The sequence below is a fragment of the Chiloscyllium plagiosum genome, unplaced genomic scaffold, assembly GCF_037043375.1.
Source record: "Chiloscyllium plagiosum isolate Xiang-an unplaced genomic scaffold, Cpla_swu_hap1 HiC_scaffold_48, whole genome shotgun sequence".
In the NCBI taxonomy this organism is placed as follows: domain Eukaryota; kingdom Metazoa; phylum Chordata; class Chondrichthyes; order Orectolobiformes; family Hemiscylliidae; genus Chiloscyllium; species Chiloscyllium plagiosum.
Window position 1 is genome coordinate 1,944,134 of NW_028270186.1, and position 23,410 is coordinate 1,967,543.

The window sequence follows — 23,410 nt, forward strand, 5'->3', positions numbered from 1 at the left end:
AACTCCACCACAGAGCTGTCCATCAGGAACTATCTCTGACAGTGCACTGCTTCCTGAGATGGACCAAAACTGTCTGCTTTGATGATGGCCTCAAATCCCAGGACTGTTTGATTCAGAGATTAATCCCAATTTCACTAAGTTTCACACATCTGTAACAATTCAGAAAGAGGAATGAGAGATTTCCTTGTGATTATCTGCTTGTAAGAACGTTCTCAGAAAGCTTTTGTGCTTTTTCACCACAGACTCAACATGAAACTGAGGTGCCTTTTTTTCTAGTGAAATGAAGTCACACACTTCTCTGTTTTTGATTCCGGACAAACACCAAAAAGGATACATCCAGTCAAAGAGCATCATAAAGCTGGTCTTAGCATTAAAGGCAAAGGCAATTCCTCTCAGATCTCTCACCAGGCCAACCAGAGTTCGCTGCAAGTAAACAAACATCACTTAGTGTCATTATACAAACATACTGGCAGCTCCAATACCCTCAATTCCCTGATAGGTGTGCCATTCTGGCTGAGAGACACAGAAAGGGCTACAGCAAACTGGAGGCAAGGCCTCAAACAGATCAGCCATGATCTTGGTGAAAGATGGAGCAGGCTTGAGGCACCGAATGGCCAACTCCTTTTCTCATTTCTTTCACTCGTACCATCATCGGACAGGTTGCCATATGCGGAGTGCTATCCATGGCCATATCTACAGCCCTCGAGTGTGACTGCTAAATCAGAACATCATTTTTCCTTCAACAGCCAAATATTTGATTCAATTCAAATGAGAAAATGACTCTGCAGGAGCATGGTCTTTGCACATGTGGGCATTTGGAAACAGCTGTAACACTGTGCATTGCAATGGCACAAAGCATATTATCTATTCAAATCTGCACACCAGAAATTATTCCACCCAGCTTGGAATTTAACTCACAGCAAGTTCCTCTATGAGAACTACAGGCAATGCAACTACATATACAGCTCACACCGTTGATTCAAGCCACTGTGCCAATGAAACACAAAACAATCAGAAAAATGGGAATACAGAAGACTAAAGGGGTTACCAACAGATTTTTAGGGGATGCCCGGTGCTGTGAGAGAAGTCATGGACAGACTGTGTTCCAGCGTAACACAGGTTGTTCTACTATAATGCGAAAGGTGTGTTCCTCTACAATATCACGCTACGGAAACCCGCTGTAGAAAATCGCTGTACCTGTTTAGTAGAAAGTTTGCTTTATCCAAACAAGGTCCACAATTTGTCAACCACATTAGAGCCAATTTGTGCTGATCAAATGTGCATTCTAACAGAACAACCTGAAAATATATGCAGGAGTATCAGCTACTGCCCAAGCCTGAACAGCAGCTGGATACCCTGTTGTGCATCCAGCAGGCACAGAACGAATGATAAAGATGGTCACCTTGCTGATGATGGAGTGGCCAAGGAGAGAGTGACAGCCAAGCAGGCAGGTCACACAGTCAGCCTGTGGTGACCATGCCCGCTGATTAGAATTTCATTGTGGAAACTTCCGAGGATGATAATTCGTTCGGGGAGTGCAGCCAGAGACAAGTCCATGGCATGAAGAACATCTCTGCAGTCCATCAGAAATCGTGTGCAAGTTGAAGGGACTGAGAACCAGCCAAGGCTAGCACATACCGGTACGAGTTATTTACAGGCCATGCAACACAAGTTGGATGTGGGACACAGGATGAGATAGAGAAGCTTGTGGCATGGACCACAGCTACCATAGTGACTTCAATCTGTGTATGACACTGGGGAAAGCAACAGAGCATGAAAGCTGTGGAGGATGAGTTTCTGCAGTATCACAGGAATGGCTCTCTGTTGAGAAGCCAACTAGAGGACCTGCTATTTCAGATCTGTTATTATGGAACGGAAAAGGGGATACTCATAATTTTTAAGGCCAAGTTTCCCAAAGCAGAGTCAGGAGAACTCATCATGGGAAACACAGAAATTGGCAGACAGGCTAAATGATTACCTGGTGTCTGTTTTCACTGGTGAGGATATATAACATCTCCCAGAATTAGCAATCTAAGTAACTGAGGAGTTGAAGAGAATTATTCACAGTAAGAAGGTTGCACTGGGGAAAGTAAATGGAGCAGAAAGGTGATAAATCCCCAAGAACTAATTGTGGGATAGGCAGTGATGTACTAACAAGACAGAAAATAGTTAGAACAAATGAGCCTTTCTGACAATGGCAGGCTGTGACGGCTGGGATACTACAAGGATTAATACCTAGCCCCCAGCTCTTTATAAGATGAAACAATGATTTGAGGTGAGGATTAAATGTAATATTTCCAAACTTGCAGATGACGCAAAGTCAAGTGGGAATATGTGTTGTGAGCAAGATGGAAAGTGGACTGCAGAGAGTTTGGACAGGTCTAGCAAATGGGCAAGAACAGGCACTTTGAAAATAATGTGCAAACATGTGACATTACCCACTTGGTAGGAGAATCAGACGTGCAGATTACTCTTTGACCAAGAGATGTTGGGCTTAAGTGTCCTCGTTGATAAATCACTGAGGGCTAACAAACAGGAATAGCAAGTTATTAAGAAGCCTATTGGAATGTTGCCTTCTATTCTAAGAGGATTTGAGGACGGGAGTAGTGAGGTTTTGCTTCATAAGAGCTTGGTTAACCCATCAGGATGCTGAGTACAGTTTTGGTTTCCTTATCTCAGGAAAGATATTATTGTCACCGAGGGAGTGAACAAAGGTTCACCCAGACTTATTCCTGGGATGGTGGAACTATCCTGTGAAGAGAGACTGGTCAAACTGGGTCTGTATTGTCACAGGTTTTCAACAAAAAAAGGTGATCTCATTGAAACTCACAAAATACTTCAAGGGACAGACAAGGGTGGATGCAGCTGGTGGGGAGTCTAGAACCAGGGGCATAACTCCAACAAGAGGGATGCCACTTCGGGGTGACGTGGAGCTGCTGGTGTTGAACTGGGATGGACAAGGTCTGCAGTCAGAGGACACCAGGTTATAGTCCAACAGGTTTATTTGAAATTACAAGCCTATGGAGTGCAGCCTCTCCCTTAGTCAGGTGAAGCAGTGCTCCGAAAGCTTGTGATTTCAAATAAACCAGTCAGACAACAACTTGGTGTCCTCTGACTTCGGACTGAGACAAGGAAAAGTAGTTCCATGAGGGTAGTGCATATTTGGAATTCTCTATCACAAAGGGTTGTGCGAGGTTCAGTGTTTGAGTCAGTTCAATGTAGATCCTGTTAGATTTCTGACTACCATGGTGTTCAGGATTACAGGGATAATGCAGGCACTGAACTGTTCAATCTCTCACGATTGTGTCAATAGGCTGAGAGGGGTTGGCAGCTTGAATGATCTGCTCCCATTCCAGAGTTAAGAATGTTTCTGTAAAGACGTCCATAGATCAAATCCACAAAACCAGTTTGCTCCAAGTGCATAGTTTTGTAAATTAAGTACAGTTTGCTTGAAATTCAGCAGCTGCAATTGAGGGAATGAGAAAATGTTGTACCTTAGCGTCTTGCTCATTGAACGTGTTTGAATTAAACATCTGTGCCACTGTTTCAAATGCTGCTGTTAAAGGGAGCATGAACTGCTCAAACTGATCTTCATCCTCACCTGTAGGAATGGACAGAGCATCTAGTGAGTTACTCGCAAGACTCTTTCTCAAACACCAACATTCTCATCTTCTTCCTGAATTATCCATTCCCTGACAATTGCTCATTGGTATCTGTCTCAAGTGGCCGATGTTGGCAACCCCATAAAAATGCATCTTCAACTGCAAATGAGCTAGATCCTGCATGCACCCAGAACATAACCACATTTCCAGCAGCACCCCTTGGGGAATGTGACTGATCTAAAGGTGAACTATTCTCCCTACTGCACCTCAGCTGATCCTTCTTGTCAAGCAATCCAATTGTAAAAACTGATGCGACAATATTCTGTAGCATTTCCTGGCTCTCAGCAACTTTCCCCCCTCACTTTCAAACTTTGCCTCTTTGTGTATCTTCCAATCCTAACAGCCATTTGTTTGGAAACTTACATTTTATCCTCAAATTCTCCACCCTCTGAGGAGCGAATGACTTCACATCTCCCCTGCTCGATTTGTTCAGATTTGGCAGCTCCTGTCAAGTTCCCTTGGCCTTTCTCTCTGCATTCAATAATCTCCTTCAAATCCTTCTCATTCAATTGCGGCTCTCTGCCTCTCTGAAACCAAGTGGCAAATTCTATCATCCCAGCTGAGACATCATATTCCGAGGGTGTGTGTAATCAGAAACAGGGCAGTATAGTCCTGACTCTGACAAACACTCCCAGGTAACCGCTGAGAGCCCTAGAATTTACCTGGTGAGGTGCTCTGATGTCTTCTCCATGTGTGGAGCTGTAGAACTGCCAGCTGCAGTAGATATCAGAAAGTGTTACAGAATATCACCGCCAGTTTTACGGCACTAGTTGGTTTTCAGAACATAGAACTTTTATCTTCGGTCAACTAGAACATTATCTACTCTGGATGTTCAGCCATGTTCCGTTACTATTTACAATGATAACCGTGTAGATTGACAGTCAAGGATAATTCATCCCTCTGACGTTTGCAGCTCTTGCATACCTAGATCAACCATAAGCAAGCGTCCAAGGGCTGTGTAGAAGGTGGTGCGGCAACGCATGTCACTCAGGTTAGATTGGTTATTGATGCCCAGGAATGAGAAGTGTTCACTCTGTCAATTCAAGGTGCAACACAAGGTTACTCACTCATTCTCCAATTAGCATAAAAAATACACAACATACAGCATCAAGATCACTGTCAGAGTCCATTTTCGAACATTTAAAACGTTCATTCCAACATGAAATCCAGAGGTTTCTCATTGTTTCACTGATTTTTAACAGGAGTTAACCTGAAACGATTATTTCGAATGGGAACCAAATTGGACAAAGTGACTCCACCAACATGGGTTCGAAATAGAACTCGTACCCATTTGGATTGAGAGCATTCTAAACTTCATCAAGGGAGAAAGGGTGGAGCGAAAGGCCCGAAACAAAACAAGAGGCGTACGGGGTACTTACTGTGTGATTGTTCAGCATGAATTGAACAGCAGTGAGTTTCACCAGCTTCCTCACACTGCTGTATGTACATCCAATCAGTTAAGGAGAATCAACCAGCATTGACAGTAGAATTGCACTCACTCCTTCAGGTGCTTGGCTCTCTTCCTTTCAATTTCAAAAGCTATGTTGTAAACAGCTTTCCACTGACAGCTATTTCAGGCAGCATCAGGATGAATTGCACTCACCAGTTCCTTTCCTGTTGGGGGGTGGAGATGCCTCCCAGCTGCCAGCTGCCCCAGCTGCTTAACTCACTTGGAACAAGCAGTTTTCCACTGGCTTTCAAACATAACCCAACATAACACAATGATTCTGGGGGTATTTCAAACTGGTGAGAGCAAGGGTTATGGTGCTCTGGATCATTTTGTCACAAACAGTAACAAAGATCTCTACTGAACCCAGGCTGATGTACAGGCACTAAGCCAGACACCAACAATTGACACTGCGGGCATTCAATGCGAAGGCTAATAATTCAACTGGCAATACAACATTCCAACCCATCTTCCAAACACTGTTTGCAATGAGCATTTGGGTGATTCTGGTCTTGGAACTTGGTGTTAAACACTGACTATATGCACCATCTCCCAGCTTCATTGTTGCCCTCCATGTGCCTTTCCATGATGACAGATCTGATTGGGGCTCTTCCACTGCAGATAACACACCCCTAACTCGCAATGCCTGCTGCCTGACAGTGCTAAAATCAAGACTTATTAAACTGTATTTGCCTCAACGTTGACGGTCTCCGAGGACCTTCTTTCCAGACTTTGCTCTACCAGATTTTGTCCCAAAATGTGGTGTCACATCCAGCCCGACCTCCTGACTCATCCCTTGAGAGACCTCAAGATAGTACAGTTGGCCTTGACCCTTCACCTTGGGATCCCAGAAGCCAGTCAACCTGTTTAAGTGATCCATTTTGTTTTTTAAATGAAAGGATATCCGATGGAAAGATCATTCAGCAGCTGAAGTGTCTTTGAAGTAATTGGTTCACACCTTCCCCAGAACTTCAGGTTGGTAATTCTGGTTGGAGATCAGAGAGTCATTGTTAACAGTCAAATACAAAAACAAACGTGCGACATTTCCGTCTCTCTTTTCAAACAGAGGCTTTGGATTAATTAGTGTATTCACTCCAATAACGTTTAACTCAATAAAATAACACAGCTGAAATTCTGACCACAGTATACACAGATGTTAACCACTTGATTTCCCAGACTTTATGTTGCACTGACAAGATGCAAGGAGCTCTGGCAACTGGAAGGGACTGCTTCACGCTTACAAAGCGTGTTCAATCCGAGTTCAGAATTGAGTGTGGCTACCTCAGTTACGTTCAACACTTCTGAAACAAACCAACTCTGAACATCTCCTACAAACTCTCAACCAATTTTCGGACACAGTCACTGCTCTTTCCTTAAGATGGGAGTGAGACGTGTTTTTTTGATAGTAGAATTACTTTCTCATTCGTTGCACATGACATGTAACTTATGAATTAGGCCGGTACGATGGAACCTGGAGCTTGTGCCAAGTCAGGGCAATTATGAACCTAAGTTGCTGACAAGCTGGAGTTTTCACTCTGACATCTATAACTTTCCCTTGACTTTAGTACTGGATACCACGAGAAGTGGCCAGCTATGACCATCACCCCTTTAACTTACTAAGTGACATTTCAGTAATGCTGACAGCTCCCGCCCCTGGGGTATGGGAGTTTGCCATGAATTAAGCCACAGCACTCAGATCAGCTACTTGGCTAACTTACAGAAACTTCAGTCAGGTCAAAAGAGGAAATGGAAAATCCAAGTGCCAACAAACTTGAGCTGCCCGAGCTTCCATGTTGAAGCCAGCAGCCCTTGAAGCACAGGATCGATCAAGTTTGAGTTGGCCACTAGAGGTCAGCAGAATTCAGGTCTCCCAGCAAGCTGATGGGTGTGTGACAGGCCATGACAGAGAGCAGGTTCTGTGAGGACATTGGCCCAAGGTCAAATCCCTGGAATACTGTTTAAATACAGGCCAGGGAGAGCAGCAGCAGCAGCTCAGTGAAGGCTGAAAACCTCAAGCTCCAAAATGGAAACTAGTACACACGTTTTCAGAGATACACAATTTATGAATGATGCTTCCAACAAATAGTCAGATAATTGCCAGCCAATAACGCAATAGAATCGGGAAGTTTTGTGAATTAGAGCCTCTGTGCTGAAACATGAAATTTGCATGGGTCTAACTGAAGCCAGTTCAGGATCACTTCTCTACTTCATTCTCTTTCAGTCGACAGTACCGTTCTGCCCTTGATCGAGGCAGATGAGAATGAGGTGGTCCGTATTCTGTTCAGTTTTGGACTGATTGTGAAGGGCAGCCTTCCTGTCTCTGCCCAAACTGAGTACATTTCCATCTGCAGGAAGGACAAAAGGCAGGCTCATGTTTCAGGTGAACCGACTGTCTGTCCAAGAGGCATCGCCCAGAACATCAACTCTTCTTTGAGATTCTCTGGGACTTGTTCCTATTTCTCTTCACTGCCTTTTCAGCAAACACCTTGGAATGTCTCAACATTCGTCCAAATACAGATTCCAAGTAAATGGAAGCTTTGTGATTCCCACAGCACACACATAACCTTCCTTACATCAGAGGTCAACAAAAGCTCACTTATACCTCCTACCTCAGGGTTAATGAGGCGCAGAAACAACTGCTTGGGGGCTACAGGGAGAATCAAACTGAATAACCTATTTTCCACAGTGAATCCACTGACACGACACACTCAATTCATAGGAAAATCAGGAACTGAAACCCCAAATTATGACCACAGCCTGCTGTTGAATCAACAGGTCATTGAAATGTCAGAGGCACCTGTGTGCATATACTCACATTTTTCCGATGAAAACACTCAGAACCATTGTCTCATCGTTCAGCCCCAGGACCTCAGACAGCCTGCGGTATAACTGCACAGAAGGAAACAAAGCACAAACCATCATTAGAAAACAGACAGGAACCACTGGGACAGGCAAATGACTTCACACGACGGAGATAAACATGGCTTTCAGTTTGTGCACTGACAAACTAGTGGGCGGCACGGTGGCACAGTGGTTAGCACTGCTGCCTCACAGCGCCAGAGACCCGGGTTCAATTCCCGCCTCAGGCGACTGACTGTGTGGAGTTTGCACGTTCTCCCCGTGTCTGCGTGGGTTTCCTCCGGCTGCTCCGGTTTCCTCCCACATCACAAAGATGTGCAGGGTCAGGTGAACTGGCCATACTAAATTGCCCGTAGTGTTAGGTAAAGGGTAAATGTAGGGGTATGGGTGGGTTTCGCTTCGGCGGGTCGGTGTGGACTTGTTGGGCCGAAGGGCCTGTTTCTACACTGTAATCTAATCTAATCTAAATCTCTGATGAAGGGCTTTTGCCCAAAACGTCGATTTTTCTGCTCCCTGGATGCTGTCTGACCTGCTGTGCTTTTCCAGCACCACTCTGATCCAAACTCTGGTTTCCAGCATCTGCAGTCCTCACTTTTGCCCTGAAGGATACATGTTGGCCAAGACACAGAGAGAATCCTTTACTTTTGCATCTTACTTTCAGTTCAGCAGTCAGACAAGACCTCCCTGGCATACCTCAATGTGAGATGGGAGTCTTTACAGGAAAGCACTGCTTCTGTACTGCACTCCAGCTACAAGTGCTCAAATTTCTGAAGTTAAAAATCACACAACACCAGGTTATAGTCCAACAGGTTTAATTGGAAGCACACTGGCTTTCGGAGTGACGCTCCTTCATCAGGTGAAAGCTAGTGTGCTTCCAATTAAACCTGTTGGACTATAACCTGGTGTTGTGTGATTTTTAACTTTGTACACCCCAGTCCAACACCGGCATCTCCAAATCACAAATTTCTGAACTAAGCCAGGAACCTGGAACATCTTCAGTACAGGTGGGAATACCACCAACTGAGCAAAGGTAACAGTTAAAATGAAGCCAAATACAAAGACTAACCTCACATTGTCAGTATTTTCCAGCTGACACACCGAACAGGCTACGTTGCTCAGAAACATGAACCCTCTTAAAATTACAGTCATTACTGATGAGTGGTAACAGCTGAACAAAGTTAACGTCAACAGTGTCAGCATTCTCAACAATGTATCTTAATAACTGACAAACATCCTGAACCACAAACTAAATTCTTCACTAAATTCTGGTCTGCAATTACAGCTGTTTCATTAATGAAAGACTGAACACAATGGTGTTGGTATAAAGGAAAACTTGACCTTTTTTGTTGGCATTTAACAGTCTTGCAAATACTCAACAGCACTGAATGCTGTCTGAAAGTACATTGCCATTAAATTAGCAAATGAGGCACAAGATCCCATAGACAATGCCAAAAGGAACTGACATGTCCACCTGTTCCCACTCTTTCTGTCCTGTCTCCTACTCCTTGGGTAAACAGCCTAGTCCCCAGCACCAACTCCCCACTATCAGTCCTAGGCCTACGTAGTCCTGGCTAATATTTAATTAGGTTGGCAGAGAGGGTACAGAGCAAATTGTGTGTCCCGGGCTAACTAAAGGGTGGAACAGGAAGGTGGGAGATCCAAGGGGGACGAGTTCCTGCTCCATATCAACACTTGGAGATCTCCTTCCCCCTGCTGGGACAGTCAATCCGCTGTTAGCAGCTGAGAAAACAACCCAACTCAGCAGTGAGATTGCTCTCGCCCCCTGCCAGGCCACCCCACTTCCCAAGAGTTCATGGCAAAATGAAGAGCATGAGCTGTTGTCACATCTTCAAGTGAAACCTCTCAAAGTTACCCATTCCATGTTGTGTTCAGGCTTCACATTAAAGATTCAGCAAGCAGTTATTGAGAGGAACTTCAAGCCAAGTCCCACTGCATTTGGATTTACATCAGAATGCTGCTCATACCTAAGTACTGAAGAACACTGACTGATGCGAACCTGAAAAATACATGAACTCACTGTCTGCCTACCTGGTAGTACAAACATAATTTCTACCTTCTGTAGCAAACTTCTGTCACAGCATTATCTCACCCATATAACCAAGCTTCACAATCTTACTGCTGATTACAGACAAAGTGCTAGGTTGACCATTTGAATTACATGAGAAACCAAAGTCCATCTACCTACACAGAATGGCACTGAAGATCTAGGTGCATCCTGATTCAGGAACAAGAAGCTTTCCTGAGTTATGGACTGTTGATGAAAGTAATATATATGCATTATTTACGAGACTTGCCATTTCTGGAATGTTGCTCACCACAGAACAGCTGTTCAATTAGTTTTCTATAACAACGTGCTGCATTTAACAAGTTATTTAATACATTCATTTTCCTAAGTTCATAAGCTACAGGAGCGGAATTAGGCCATTCAGCCCATCAAGTTTGCTCCACCATTCTGTCAGGGCTGATATGCTCCTCACCCCCATTTTCCTGCCTTCTCTCCATGTCCTTCAACCCATTGCCAATTAAAAATCTGTCTAACTCCTCCTTAAATTTACCCATTGCACTATGGGGTAGCAAATTCCACAGATTCACCATCCTTTGGAAGAAGGGGTTTCTCCTCAACTCTGTTTTAAATTTGCGACCCCTTATCCTAAGACTATGACCTGTCGGCCTAGAATGGCCCACAACAGGAAGCATCCGCTCCACGTCTATTTCATTCATCGTATATTTATGAGAGATGACCAGGGCACAGTCAAGTTTTCTTTCTTGATGGTCAATATGCTAACACAAATGATGGTTTTTATTTCAGTTCAGTGTCACACCAACAGAGTCAGCATAAGTTACCATGCTGTTAGTCTGCAGCAAAAGGTCATGAAAACCAATTCTGTTTCCAAACCTCCAGGCAAAAAGCAAAGCAAGAGCAGATAAAGGAGGAAGGGCCTCAGTAACTCTGACTCTGTTCCTTGTTACCTTGGAGGACTTCTGAACCTGATCCCCGATATAAATCTTGCGGAACTGCTCAAAGAAACTCAACATGGCCAGTTCCAGCTTCTCATTGCCTGCTTGAGCCAATCGAGAATCAGTCAGGTTCATCAGCTGTAAAACCCTGAAAAGGAACAGACAAACACCCAGTCAAATCTCCCCACAACACACTGCAATCGCCAATACATAGGGAGATGAGCTGAAGAATTCATTCAGCACTGTCAAGATCATCATATTGCCAGCTTTCAACTCTACTGTACAGCTCCTCACCTGACACATCACATAAAGCACTGTGGTGCAGATAGAAGTGTCACCAGGCAACAGGGTAAGAAGTGACACAGCAGGTGAGACATAAAATAAACCCCACCTCCACACTGTTACACTGCCATGTTCAAATTCAATCAGAAACTGGACTGGAGGAGTACTAGACTAGCCAATCAACAAGCGGAATACCTGGACTCAAGGCAGTGATTCAGAGACTACATGGCAAAAAGTAGAACAAGTTCTTGACTTCTCTGCTTGGAAAAAAAAAATCTGTTAGCAGCTTCTTTAGGCAAGACCTTGACAGCATTCATTGTGAACCTGGTTGAAGAACTGGATAATGTAAAATCAAATGTCACTTGGAAGCAGAAAGCATTTCAAGCTGCAATTTTTCACAATGTGAGTTACATGTCTCACAGTCATTACTCAGCTGGAGTATGTATAAGTGCAATCTCCACAACCAGGTAGAGAGAGTGGAAGGAGTAAAAGGCAATCCGAGACTCACCGGCAAACGAGTTCTCCATCCATGGAATCCTGTTCATCTGTACTCGCAAAGGAAACTCGGCCCCCAATCACTGCCCCTATGATGTACACTTGCCATGTCAATCGACCTGAGGGACAAATTGTGAGTTAATGACCTCATTAGTCATCAGACAGTGGATGTACGCACTGAGCCAATGAAAAGTAACCCTTTCAATAAGACTCGCAACTCTCTTGAGAATCAAACAGTGAACAAGTTTTCTGAATGTACAAGGTGATGGTGGAATGAGCAAGCACTTCACAAACAGATGCCACACAGCGTCCGAGTGGCCAGCCCTTACAAGTTCACTGTTATGGCTGATACAGAATTAAGTCTGTTGATAGAGCTGTTCATAGTTCAGGTAAATGTTGGCAGCGCGGAACAAGCAAAACTCATGACAAAACAAATCAAGGTTTGCACAAGCTTTACACAAGATAATGTATAAAGATGTATTAGATAGAACAGCCAACAAAAATCACATAGGTCTTTTAATCATCAGAAACAACAAACTGTGAGGCCAAGCCTTCAGACAATTGGGCAGCTGTCTCACTCCTTTCTATTCTGCACTTACCTTCCTGCACAGCAATGTCGATGGCGCTGGCATTCGCACTCTGCAGTAACTCCTGGTACGTCTGGGCTGACTGATCAAAGAGCTGCACCAAGAGAGCACACGTCTTCTCATACTCACAGCGACCAATGGTGGACAGTTGATCCAGCTGCTGCTGAACTAGACCTGTGTCATCAAGAGGGTCTTCCAAACCATCCCTAGAGATAACAAACACCTGCTTCAAGTCTAGCTCCACGCATTCCACGTTCTTGTTATGAAATGTTATCAAAGCACATCATTCCCGAATCAGGCTCAAATTTAAACGCTGCTGGTTGCTTCTTTACACAGTGTTATACTTGTTTCATGATCCCAGTCTGAGCTTTGTCTCTGCAGGATCAGATTAAGTCACCATACCTCAGAATGATGTGAATCGATTCGAGCCTGGAGGTGATGTAAGCTTTCGTGACTTCTGGCGTATATGTTTCCAACATGTGTGGTTCTGTGGCTTTGACGTAAGGTACAGAGGCAGCCAAACGCTGCCACAGACTCAGCAGGTAGTGTACACTGTTTGGGGCAAACTCCCAGTGCTGCAGGCAAAATGGAACAAACAACACATCAACTTCATCGTTACTGAAAGATGACATTAACTGCTGCTTACACATCTATTTGGGAGGATGAACTATACTTCCAAAAACCAAGGATAAGCATGTTGGAAAATCAGTCTGATAACCAGGCCAAACAAAAAGCTTCATAAAGAGCAAACAAAAGACAGATTTAGCCAAATGCTGCATCTCAAACAAAACTTCCCAGACGGTTAATGTGAATTTTATTCACTTCAGCTTTTCCAGCAGCTTCTTCACTTGTCACTGTTCCATTCTGAATGCTGCATCTTTTCTGTAGCGTCACTGTAGACTGGAGCTGTAAAATCTGACATCACGCCTGCACCATATCACAGATCCAAAAACGGTGCCAATAGCAGACACATCTGGGCCATGTAGCCGGGAGCAGACCTGTTTCCAGCCAAAAGTGCTCCAGACTGCAAGAAAAAAGGTTCTGCAAGTCCTGGTCAGCAGCGCCCCCATTCTCCCCCCCCAAATAAGAACAAGCCAGGATCCCACTCTAGTCAAGCCTGTTTCTAGTGTCAATCACCTGCTCTTAGGCCAAAGAACAGAAGATTCTTTGATTCCTACCTGAAGACTGGTTACTGTGAAATTAGCGACCAGCCGGATGACTTCAGGATAGTTTTCCACTTTCACCAGTTCTCCGAGCTGGTAGTTACTCTTTAACCGAGCTAATAATCGACAGAACTCATGATAGTTGTTCGGATCAGACAGGCCCTGCAAAAGGAATGTTTGTTTATCATGTTTCTGACAGAACAAGCTGAAAACATCAGGAAGACATGACGTTTGAATGGGTTGGTAAAAGCTCACCCACATGTATTAAGGTTGAAAAGAGTTAAGCCAGAATTGGCATTGGTGTGGCAGAACAGAGTAAAACTACCCAGGAGCACGTGCGTTGAAATCACGAGACGCTGACTGTGTGTACACTCCAGCAGCAGATCCTATCTCCTGACAGTTCTGGTCATGTCTTGTTTGTCTTCGCTCCTGCCCTGGGACCTGCTGTCATACTTTGTCCTGTTCGTCCCCACCCTGTCACGGTGGCTGCTGCCCCTTCACAACCTCTCAGTGACACCCATCCCTCCAACTCCACTTACATCCACCCAGTTACTGCTGCCTCCACTTCACCCTCGCCAGCCTGCATCAAATGGCCAACATATTGACACGGTCTTTCTCGCACGTCACGGCCACAAATCCTGTTTGCTTTGGCAATATTGAGGACCTTTTCATTCACATTGTGCTTTGTCTATGGAATTTTAAACAGGTGCCTGACATCCACTTTTCAACAGCTTCCACTTCTATTAGGACCATTGTTATTGGACTGCAGGCTTAAAAATGAAATAAACAAAAGGTTTTAAATCAAGGGACTATAGCAGATGCTGGTGCAGTTTTAAATTTAAAAAAAATTCCATCTACAACATTGCTTCATTCAAACAGTGGGAGATGAGAGAGGGAGCGTGACAGAGCACAAGACAGAGCGAGAGAACGGCTGCATGTTCGTTCCTAAGTACTCAGCAGAGTGACGAACCGTTCAGTGGCTCCTGGGTGAACAGCTACGGTTGTGACTGGACAATACATCCACCTATGAAGGAGCAAATGCTTCTTTCTCTTGTCTTTATAAGGGAGATAGTAAAAGGAACTCTCTCTGTCCCTGCAAATTCCCTCATGAAAGGAAAGCAAGACAAGCCATGTTTTCAGTCACTGAACCAAAGAAGCAGTGAATGAAAGGATCAGAATCAGAGTGACCACAACCTTCTGTCCTCCGAACAGGATCAAAAAGGATCAGATAGGAACTAAGGAAACTTGACACCTATCATCCACACTGGTGCTAGAACTGTGCTTCAGTGACTTGTCTTCCCTATTCTTTCCCACCTCTCATATTTATGTCTTCCTTGTCTCTGTGTCGATGTGTATGTACGACATTATGTTTTAAATAAAAAGGGTACTGTTGAAGTAGTAGAGAATTGTAATCATTTATGTGTCTTCTTTGCTATCGGTTGTTTTCTTATTGAGTACAAAAAACTGTTGAGTGTTTTCTATTAATCTGGGTTTCTGAGTCAGCTAAATTGAAGAACCTGGCACAACAGTAAGCCATTCAGCCCTCTGACCCTGTCCCACCATTCAATGAGATCATGGCTGTGGTCTTGCTTTCAAATCCCTTAATACATTTGCTTAACCAACATTTTTCCATCTCAGATATAAAATTAGCAACTGATCCACTATCTGCTGCTGTTTGTGGAAGAGAGTTCCAAATATCCCTCATCCTTTGTGTGTAGAAGTGCTTCCTAACATCTCTCCTGAACTGGCTGGCCCTCGTTCTCAGACTCGTCCCCCTAGTTCGAGAATTGCTAACCAGTAGCATTAGTTTATCTTTATCTACTCTGTCTTTACTACTAATATTTTCAACACTTTGATCAGATCACCCCTTAGTTTTCAAAATTCTAGAAAAAAAACGGATGTAATTTATTTAGTCTCTCCTCAGAACTTAATCCCTCAAGTCCAGATAACAGTCTGGACTTTGGATCGTTGGATAAGTCTTTAGTGGGGTTTGATGGCCAGCACACTACCCATGTCCAACAGGTTTTCTGAGGCATACAGCAAATCAGGCATCTACTCCAGAGATAAACTACAAAGACTGAGACCAGACAAGTTCACCAAGTCTGGACTCCTACTACAAAGACTGCGCCCAAATGGTTATGACCTTGCAGGTCCTGGGGAAACGCTGACTCCACAATCCCACCAGACCAGTCCTTCACGAGATCTTGCTTCCTGAAGGCCCCTGATAGCTGCCAAGTGCATTGAAACATCAGTCACAGAACAACATAATGAATTAACCAACCCTGCTTTCACTATTTGAAAGCTTCACCAAAATAATCAAGGAAAAGCAAATAATATGCAGCAGGCAAACACAAAGACCAAAACAGTATTGAAGAAAAGAAAACCTGAGAAGAAACAGGAAATGAGATGTGCGCATACCCAACATCCTCACATAGAATGGAAGAATATTAAACACATTCAGATTTGTCTTCAAATACGATTAAAAATTTCCCATCGGAGATGAGGACAGTTTGGCTAACTGAGAATGGTTGGGGACTTTGAGCTAAGATATGTTGGTGAGATCAGGATACAGTTCAACTGCTGTTTCATTCAATGAAATAGAATAGACTTGAGGTGCAGAATGGGCAACGCAAGGTCCGGATTTTTATTTGAAAAGGCAGATACTTGATGGCCAAGAAACACAGGCGAGAACAACAACAAACAGAATCGGGGTGAATATTACCAGTACGGGGGCATTTGCAGTGCTTGTGGTAACAGAATGGAGTTTGAGCTGCAATGAGTAAGAACACAGGTCTACCCAGAGGCCAGTTCAGACCCTGTATGGCTCATTCAGGGCCCTGCTTCCCCCCCGCCCGCCCCACCACTGTAGGGATTTCATCAGTGCCAAGCTATCATTCTGCACTTTGGACACTTGAATAGTGGGAAGGAGGAGGCAATCTTGGCTCTTTGAAAGATGGGAGCCCCATTGCCAAATGAAGAAGCTGCCTGAGCCCACAGATCTAAGCAGGGCTCCCATGGAATGCCCTCAGCTTCCCAGCCTGTCTTTATGGGCACTATTGCCACAACAAAATGCAGCCATGGAAACAAGCCACTCAAGACCAACATGATTCATGAATGAACAACACAAAGGAGAAAAGGCTCCGTATATAAAGGCATGTGTTCCTTTTCCGGCAAGAATGGTGTGAGTTAGATGACTACCTGGAGCTACCTACAGCTGCATAGGTATGTAACACTGCTCTTGAAACAGCATCCAAGTGTTTCCAACCTTTTCACAAAGACACTAGCCTGATCACACCCAAAAGGGGGAAGATTCCATCAAGAGTCCTCCTGATAACTTTGCTCAATCAACTGTTTTACAAAGTGTCACTTGACCATCTCTTACCTGTGGATTTTCTAATATCCTCTTCACTCCATCCACTAAGTGCGAAAGAAACTTGGCTCTTTCTGCATTGTTAAATAGCGATCTCCGGACGGAAGCAATTTGTACTAAACAAGACAACACCTGGAGGGAGGAACAAACAATGGTCAGGAATGAAGCCAGACACAATGTGGAGACAATGTCAGCAGAAGTGACAATAGTCCTCGTCATCAAAGGCTCATTTGATAACATGGGTACAGACTGACAAACAGCGACCTGAAAATTGCCCTCCAAGCAACTCACCATCCTGACTTGGAAATACATCATTGTTTCCTCAATGTTGTTGGGTCAAACTCTGGGAACACCCTCCTAATTTGTGGATCTACCTGCAGCACATTGGATGCAGTGGTTCAATAAGGTAATTCACCACCACGTTCTCCAGACTAACTAGGGACAGGGAATAAATGCCAGCCCAGTCTGTGACACCAGCATCCGATGAATGAACAGAGGGAAAAAAACAAGTTAGAGATGTTATTAACATTATGAGCAGAAGGAAGATATTCAAATTGAAAGGTCAACAACTGGAAGACACTGGTTTTAAATAATTGACAGAAAATCCAGGGCATAATTTGGAAAACTTACTCCCACAGACTGAGTTGTCTTAATGTGGACCGTGCTCCTGAAAGGAGCAGATTAAGAGGAATAAGAATGAGTGAGGAATAAATCAATGCTGGATGGAAAGGATATAAGAAACAATACAGAGTGGAACTAACTGGTAAGCACTTCCAAACAACAAACCTTGGCACAGTGGGCTGGATGCTCTCCCTCTGAGCTGTGGGACTGCATGTGATTTTAACTTTACAAGCATGCTCCATGCCCAGGGCAGGGATGAGGACTCTCTCACATGAGCCTTGTGTTGCAGCAATCCTTTGGCAGCATCACCTCCAAGAGGCCAGTCATCAAAGTCATTTCACTGCAGGATCACAGACTCTTAAAGACCATGATCACCACATTCCACCTGCTGTGGCTTGACCCACAGTGCCCTCAAGCAGGCAATTCCAGAATTCTGACCCAGCAACAGTGAAGGAACAGCGAGAAAGTTCCAAGTCAGGATGGGTGAGGGGCTTGGAGAGGAACCTGCAGGGGGTGGTGCTCCCATGTATCCGCTGCCCTTGTCTTTAAGATGGAAGTGCTCGTAGATTTGGAAGATGCTGTCTTAGGAGTTTTGGTGAATTTCTGCAGTACATCTTGTTGATGCCAAGTCATACAATGCTATAGGTTAAGCACTGGTCACAGGAGTGAGAATAGTTTGGCAGTTGTTTTTCACTGGCCAGACTTGATGGGCTTCAGGGCCTTTTCCCCTGTGCTGTGACCTAGAGAACGGACTGACCATCAAGGGATAGAACTAGATTTATTAGTTAGTCCTTGAATGAGTGTTGACCAGCATTTATCAAAACAGCACACTGTCCATGTATTGTCTTGAGAAGGAAGCAGCTATCTGATTGTGGAATGCTTTTACCAAACTGTGCTGGGGAAAGCGTGGCAGGACATCAACCTAACACAAAACAAAAATGGAAGATTCTTCCTGGTTTTGAAGGACATCGCTCATGGTCTGCTTGGACAGAGGTGGTCAAGGTGCTCTGTTTAAGAAATGGGCTAATGTCAGCAGTAAAGACAGGAAGACAGCACTATCTCAGAATTGGGGATGATGCAGGACAGTCAGAAAGACAAGTCAGGCAGTCAGTTGGGGAGGAAAAATAGCACGAGACAAGGATTTGGGTCTCAAAAGCAAGGTGAACCCTGCAAAGGCCAAGAGGGGAGATCAAAACTCAGGTAAAATGGGGGTTCAGGTTCAGCTTGACTAAGAGAAGTTGGGCAAGCAATAAAGACAGGTGAACAAATGATCTTGGTCTCGAGTCTCAATCTTGGTAAAGAATTCTGTAAGGCACTTCTTGGTGGTGATGAGGATACATGTCGGAAAGGGAATTACATTCAAGGTTATTCGGGAAGAAAATACCACAGGATGCTCGGAAATAGGAACATCAAGACTGTACCATTGTTCCATGAGATCATGCTGATCTAACCTTAATTCTATTTTCTTTCTGTCCCCATAATCCTCAATCATTTGGTGGATCAAGTATCTATCTGACTTAGCCTCTGCTGTATTCTGGAAAAGACGATGTCAAAGATGTATGGTCTTTTGAGAGAACAGATCCTCATTTCCATTTTAACCGTTTGCTCTTCAGAATAGCAAGTATGCATCGTAACCTTTGTAAGCCACGTGGGAGCAAAGCAGCAGCTAAAACAAAAGCAGTGCAGATGCTAAGACAGAGATAACCAGCTCTGCTGGTAATTAGATCAAACAGATCGAACCAGCTTGACTTGTTGTAATATAAGGAAATAGAGGAAGCCTCTATCAATCTTGCCCTGCATATTTTTTCCCTCAATTCACACAGATAAATGGCTAATCTGGCTTTTATTCACTGCATTTATTGTCACCCTCACCTGAGTGAGAAAGCTCTGGGTTTGAGATGACTCTAGGTCTTGCTAGACACAGAAAAACCCAGCTAGTGATATGGGCACACACTGTCTCTGAATATTAGTCCCGAGCTGATAAAGAGAGAGAATTAGTCGCAGGAAGGGCATCCGGCTGGAAATTTACTAATCAAAGGTGACAATGTTGGACATGAAAGATGATCAACCAGCATTGTCATGAGTCGACATAGCACAGAACAAGAGGCAGGAGAGAGACACAGTGGTGACAGATAGGGCCCATATACTGGGTAGGTATGAAATGTGAAAATGTGGATGAAATGGGAATTTCATCCGGCGCAGGCAATTGCAGGGTAGATTTAAAATAAATATTTGTTTAGCTGGGCAGGTCCACAAGAGAGTTTCACCTTAAAATTAGGGTGAGGTTATTGCGTTGGAAATTCACAAAGCACTTCTTCAGATAAAAAAAAATGGAAATCTGAAACAGTGCCCTCCAAGTAAATGTTGATGGGACAGTCAACTATATATTCCAAAACCAAAATTGATCCTTACAATGAAGGGATCTTGAACCAAGGCATGCCGAGGGAGTTAAGAGATACATCAGTAATTGAATCGTGGAAAAGGTTTCAGAGCTGACTGACCCTTTGTGTTGCTGTGCTACCTTCTAAACGACAAGAGCCTCAGCTGAGGGCATTCCAGCCCCAAACCTCCAACAATGGAGTCCTGTTTTAGACGTGATGTACTGAGTTACAAGGCTGGGGATTTGGGAAGGGGCTTCTTAATGCCAAAACAACACTGGTAGACAAAGACCAACATAGAACATCATGACCCATCAGGAACCCCGTAATGGGACAAGAACCTGAACTTGGCTCTTGACACTCCTTGATGTAACTCAGAGTTCAGAAGGGAATCATCACCAATGGATGATACAAGGTGAGGAACATCAGGATTACAAATTAAACATTTCACCAGCTCACTCTCAGCTATGTCACACTTGGCAAACTCCTTCACATCTCTGGACAGTGGTAAACAGAAGTACAACTCACCAGAGGAGACAGTGATGGAGGGATGGAATGGTACAAGTCGAAAAACAACTGGAGAGTTGATGAATCCAGGAAAGCTGTCGAAACAAAAGAGTGGAGAGTTTAAGTTGGCAGACATAAAACAGTGGAAGAAGAGCAGGAAATCTATACCACAATGGGGCAGAGTGGAACAAACTTGTTCAATATCACAGCTTACAAGAGCCGCCAATTGGCAAGCTCGAGGGCTGCAACAGACAATTCATACCCACTTCATCAATGAACCATCCCATGCACAAAGGAGGATTCTATAAAGAAGGCTTTACAGTGCTACAGTGAAACACGCGACTTCACCTTCACTAACAGCAGCAGACAAGGTGATTTCATTCCTAACATGGACAGATGACGCGTTTTCAAACAAATTTCTCTGCTTAATCTCCGAACCTGCCTGGAAGCAGGTTGTTATTTAACACTTCCATCTTTATTTTGAAACAGGGTAAAGGTGTATTTCTCATACTCCCACAATACCACTGTAAAGTTCAACCAGGAATAGGGTTTATTTCACATCCTCAGGTGCATGGGAAATCTCACAGAACAAGCAGTTTGATGAGGAAAAATAGAATTGGAAGAGACAATGGGATAGTAACAACTTGAAGACAAAACAAATGACGGATGGAAGGTCAGCAATGCCTTTGCTTTTTCAAGTGAGGTTTGAAAGCCAAAGCTGGGATTCGCAGTCTGGAAGCTTTTGTTAGGGTTCTGGGTCACTGCCAAGCCAGCAGCTCAGGAGTTGGACAGAGTTTCCTTTCTTTAAACCAACTGTTGCCTCACCGTTCGGAGGAGGAAACGTGTATTGCCAGAGTGCACCAAGACAGGTTACTATTTTCTTGTGCAAGCCAGAGGCTTTTCCTTTTCAAGCCCAGACTCAGGACTGTTGATCTTGTCAATTAACATGGTATGGGAACAACACTGTCCATTCATCTGTCTGCTACTATCAAACTGTCTGGCTCGAAACGTAAATAATAACAACACAGATGAACTGGTGGAAATCGGAAAGAAAAATGGAAAAATATGTCATTTCTTACAGAATCAAAGGTGTTGTGTTCAAGACTCAATCTGGACAGAAGCATCTCAGCAAAACTTCTTCAACATCTCCAAATTCCCCTCACCACATCACTCACCATGCTCCCTCACAACTCTATTCCTGTATCTTCAATGCCTTCCTGTCCAAATGTTGTAACTCTCTGCTAGGTCTGTCAATGCCTTCACACGCCCTCACATTTGGCTACAGCTGCAGCACATGAACTGCAGTGGTTCACAAAGGTCCTGGTCAGGGTGGGAAATAAATGGCAGCACGGCCGGCAATCACCAGGTGCTGAGAAAATATACAACTCAACTGCTTTTTGTGTGAGCTTTGTTTCTTCAAAAGATCACTTGGACTGAAGGATTGGATTCACATCTCTGAAACCAAAGCAGAAACTCCAAGCTGTCAGTCCCATTGCAGTATTGGGGAGTGCCACACAGCCTGGGATACTGTTTCCTGGATGAGAAATGCAAGTCAGTCTTCATCTAGCCTCCCAGATGAATATAAAAGATCCCATGGCCCGATTTGAATTAGCGGGGATCATTATCTCTGGTCATTATGGCACCCTCAGTCAACATTTCCAGTCAGGTGAACTGAGGGGGATTTACTTTGTTTCCTGCACTTACTGTGGGCGCAATGGCTACTGGGTTTGCCTACATGATAATGCTCACTGTGGTTTAAAATAATTCACTGACTGTAAATTATAGGAGATTTTTTTGACTGTGGTAAGACACTGAGTCGTTCAAGTCCCATTTTAATTCTTTTCATTTGGATTTTCTGGTAGCTAAGTTTGAAACAAAGACAGAGAAGGGGAGAGTGTGGTTAATCCAGTACAGGTTTTATTAACTGGAGCACAGGATGACAGCAGCAGAAAGTGATGCTGAATTTGTATAATCAATTAGTTACACCTCAGTTGGATGATTGCTTACAGTTCTGAGTGTCACACCTTTCAGAAGGGAGTGAACACCATCTAAAGACAGGAGAAGAGGTTTGTATAAGTGGTTCCAGGGATGAAAAAGTTCAGTTAAGAAAAGCAGTTGGTGAAGTTAGTTGCATTTTCCTTGGAGAATTCCCTGCTCATAAATGGAAGAAGAATGAGGGGGGACAGACTGAACCGATTTGCCAAAGATGACAGTGAGAAGTGAATGGCTTGGACCTGGAACACACTGGCTGGAGTTGCGGTGCAGGTAAGTTCAATCAAGTCACACAAGAAGACATTAGATAATTAGTTAAATAGAAATAATATGCAGGTTTAAGGGGAAAGGGCAACAGAGTGGCACTAAGTCATGATGCTGATTTGGAAAATGCAGATATGGCTGCTTTCTATGCCATCATAATTCTTGTGAAACAAAATGAACCAAATATTTGACTGAAGGGTATAAGATTCTACAAAGTACCAAGTATCATAAACAAGACAAAATAAACTGATTGGAAACCAAAGGAGAAAATGGGATAGCTGTGGGTGGCACGGTGGCACAGTGGTCAGCACTGCTGCCTCACACTGCCAGAGACCCGGGTTCAATTCCCGCCTCAGGCGACTGTGTGGAGTTTGCACATTCTCCCTGTGTCTGCGTGGTTTTCCTCCGGGTGCTCCGGTTTCCTCCCACAGTCCAAAGATGTGCAGGTCAGGTGAATTGGCCATGCTAAATTGGCCATAGAGTTAGGTGAAGGGGTAAATGTGGGGGATTGGGTCTGGGTGGGTTGCGCTTCGGCGGGTCGGTGTGGACTTGCTGGGCCGACGGGCCTGGTTCCACACTGTCAGTTATCTAATCTAAATAATCCGAAAAACAAACTGAGCAACCTCAACAGAAGTTTCTTGCTCCAACATTACAAAATAGGCAAGGTGCTCAGAGAACAGATTTGTTTCAGTGCTGAACTATTAGCTATGGTGAACAGAAACAGCTCGGAAATTAGAAACAAAACTGTCTGTTGGGGTTAAATGGAGGGAAATCTTCTTAAGTGCTGTCTGAGCACCAACACAC

At 44.0% G+C, this 23,410-nt stretch overlaps 1 protein-coding gene across 3 annotated transcripts in view; it reads right to left on the reverse strand.

Annotated features, from left to right (window-relative positions):
- The window catches only part of xpo7 (exportin 7), a 113,533-nt gene that overhangs the window by 22,042 nt on the left and 68,081 nt on the right, over nt 1-23,410 (reverse strand). For all 3 annotated transcript variants that reach the window (XM_087984169.1, XM_087984168.1, XM_087984167.1), the window contains exons 8-20: nt 20,372-20,445; nt 16,857-16,976; nt 13,490-13,636; nt 12,714-12,886; nt 12,324-12,517; nt 11,738-11,843; nt 10,960-11,095; nt 7,925-7,998; nt 6,011-6,094; nt 5,042-5,102; nt 4,587-4,695; nt 3,495-3,601; nt 335-423 (exon numbers count right to left, since the gene is read on the reverse strand). In XM_087984169.1, coding sequence (XP_087840295.1) covers nt 335-423; nt 3,495-3,601; nt 4,587-4,695; nt 5,042-5,102; nt 6,011-6,094; nt 7,925-7,998; nt 10,960-11,095; nt 11,738-11,843; nt 12,324-12,517; nt 12,714-12,886; nt 13,490-13,636; nt 16,857-16,976; nt 20,372-20,445 — 1,474 coding nt within the window. The remainder of the gene's footprint in view (nt 1-334; nt 424-3,494; nt 3,602-4,586; nt 4,696-5,041; nt 5,103-6,010; nt 6,095-7,924; nt 7,999-10,959; nt 11,096-11,737; nt 11,844-12,323; nt 12,518-12,713; nt 12,887-13,489; nt 13,637-16,856; nt 16,977-20,371; nt 20,446-23,410) is intronic.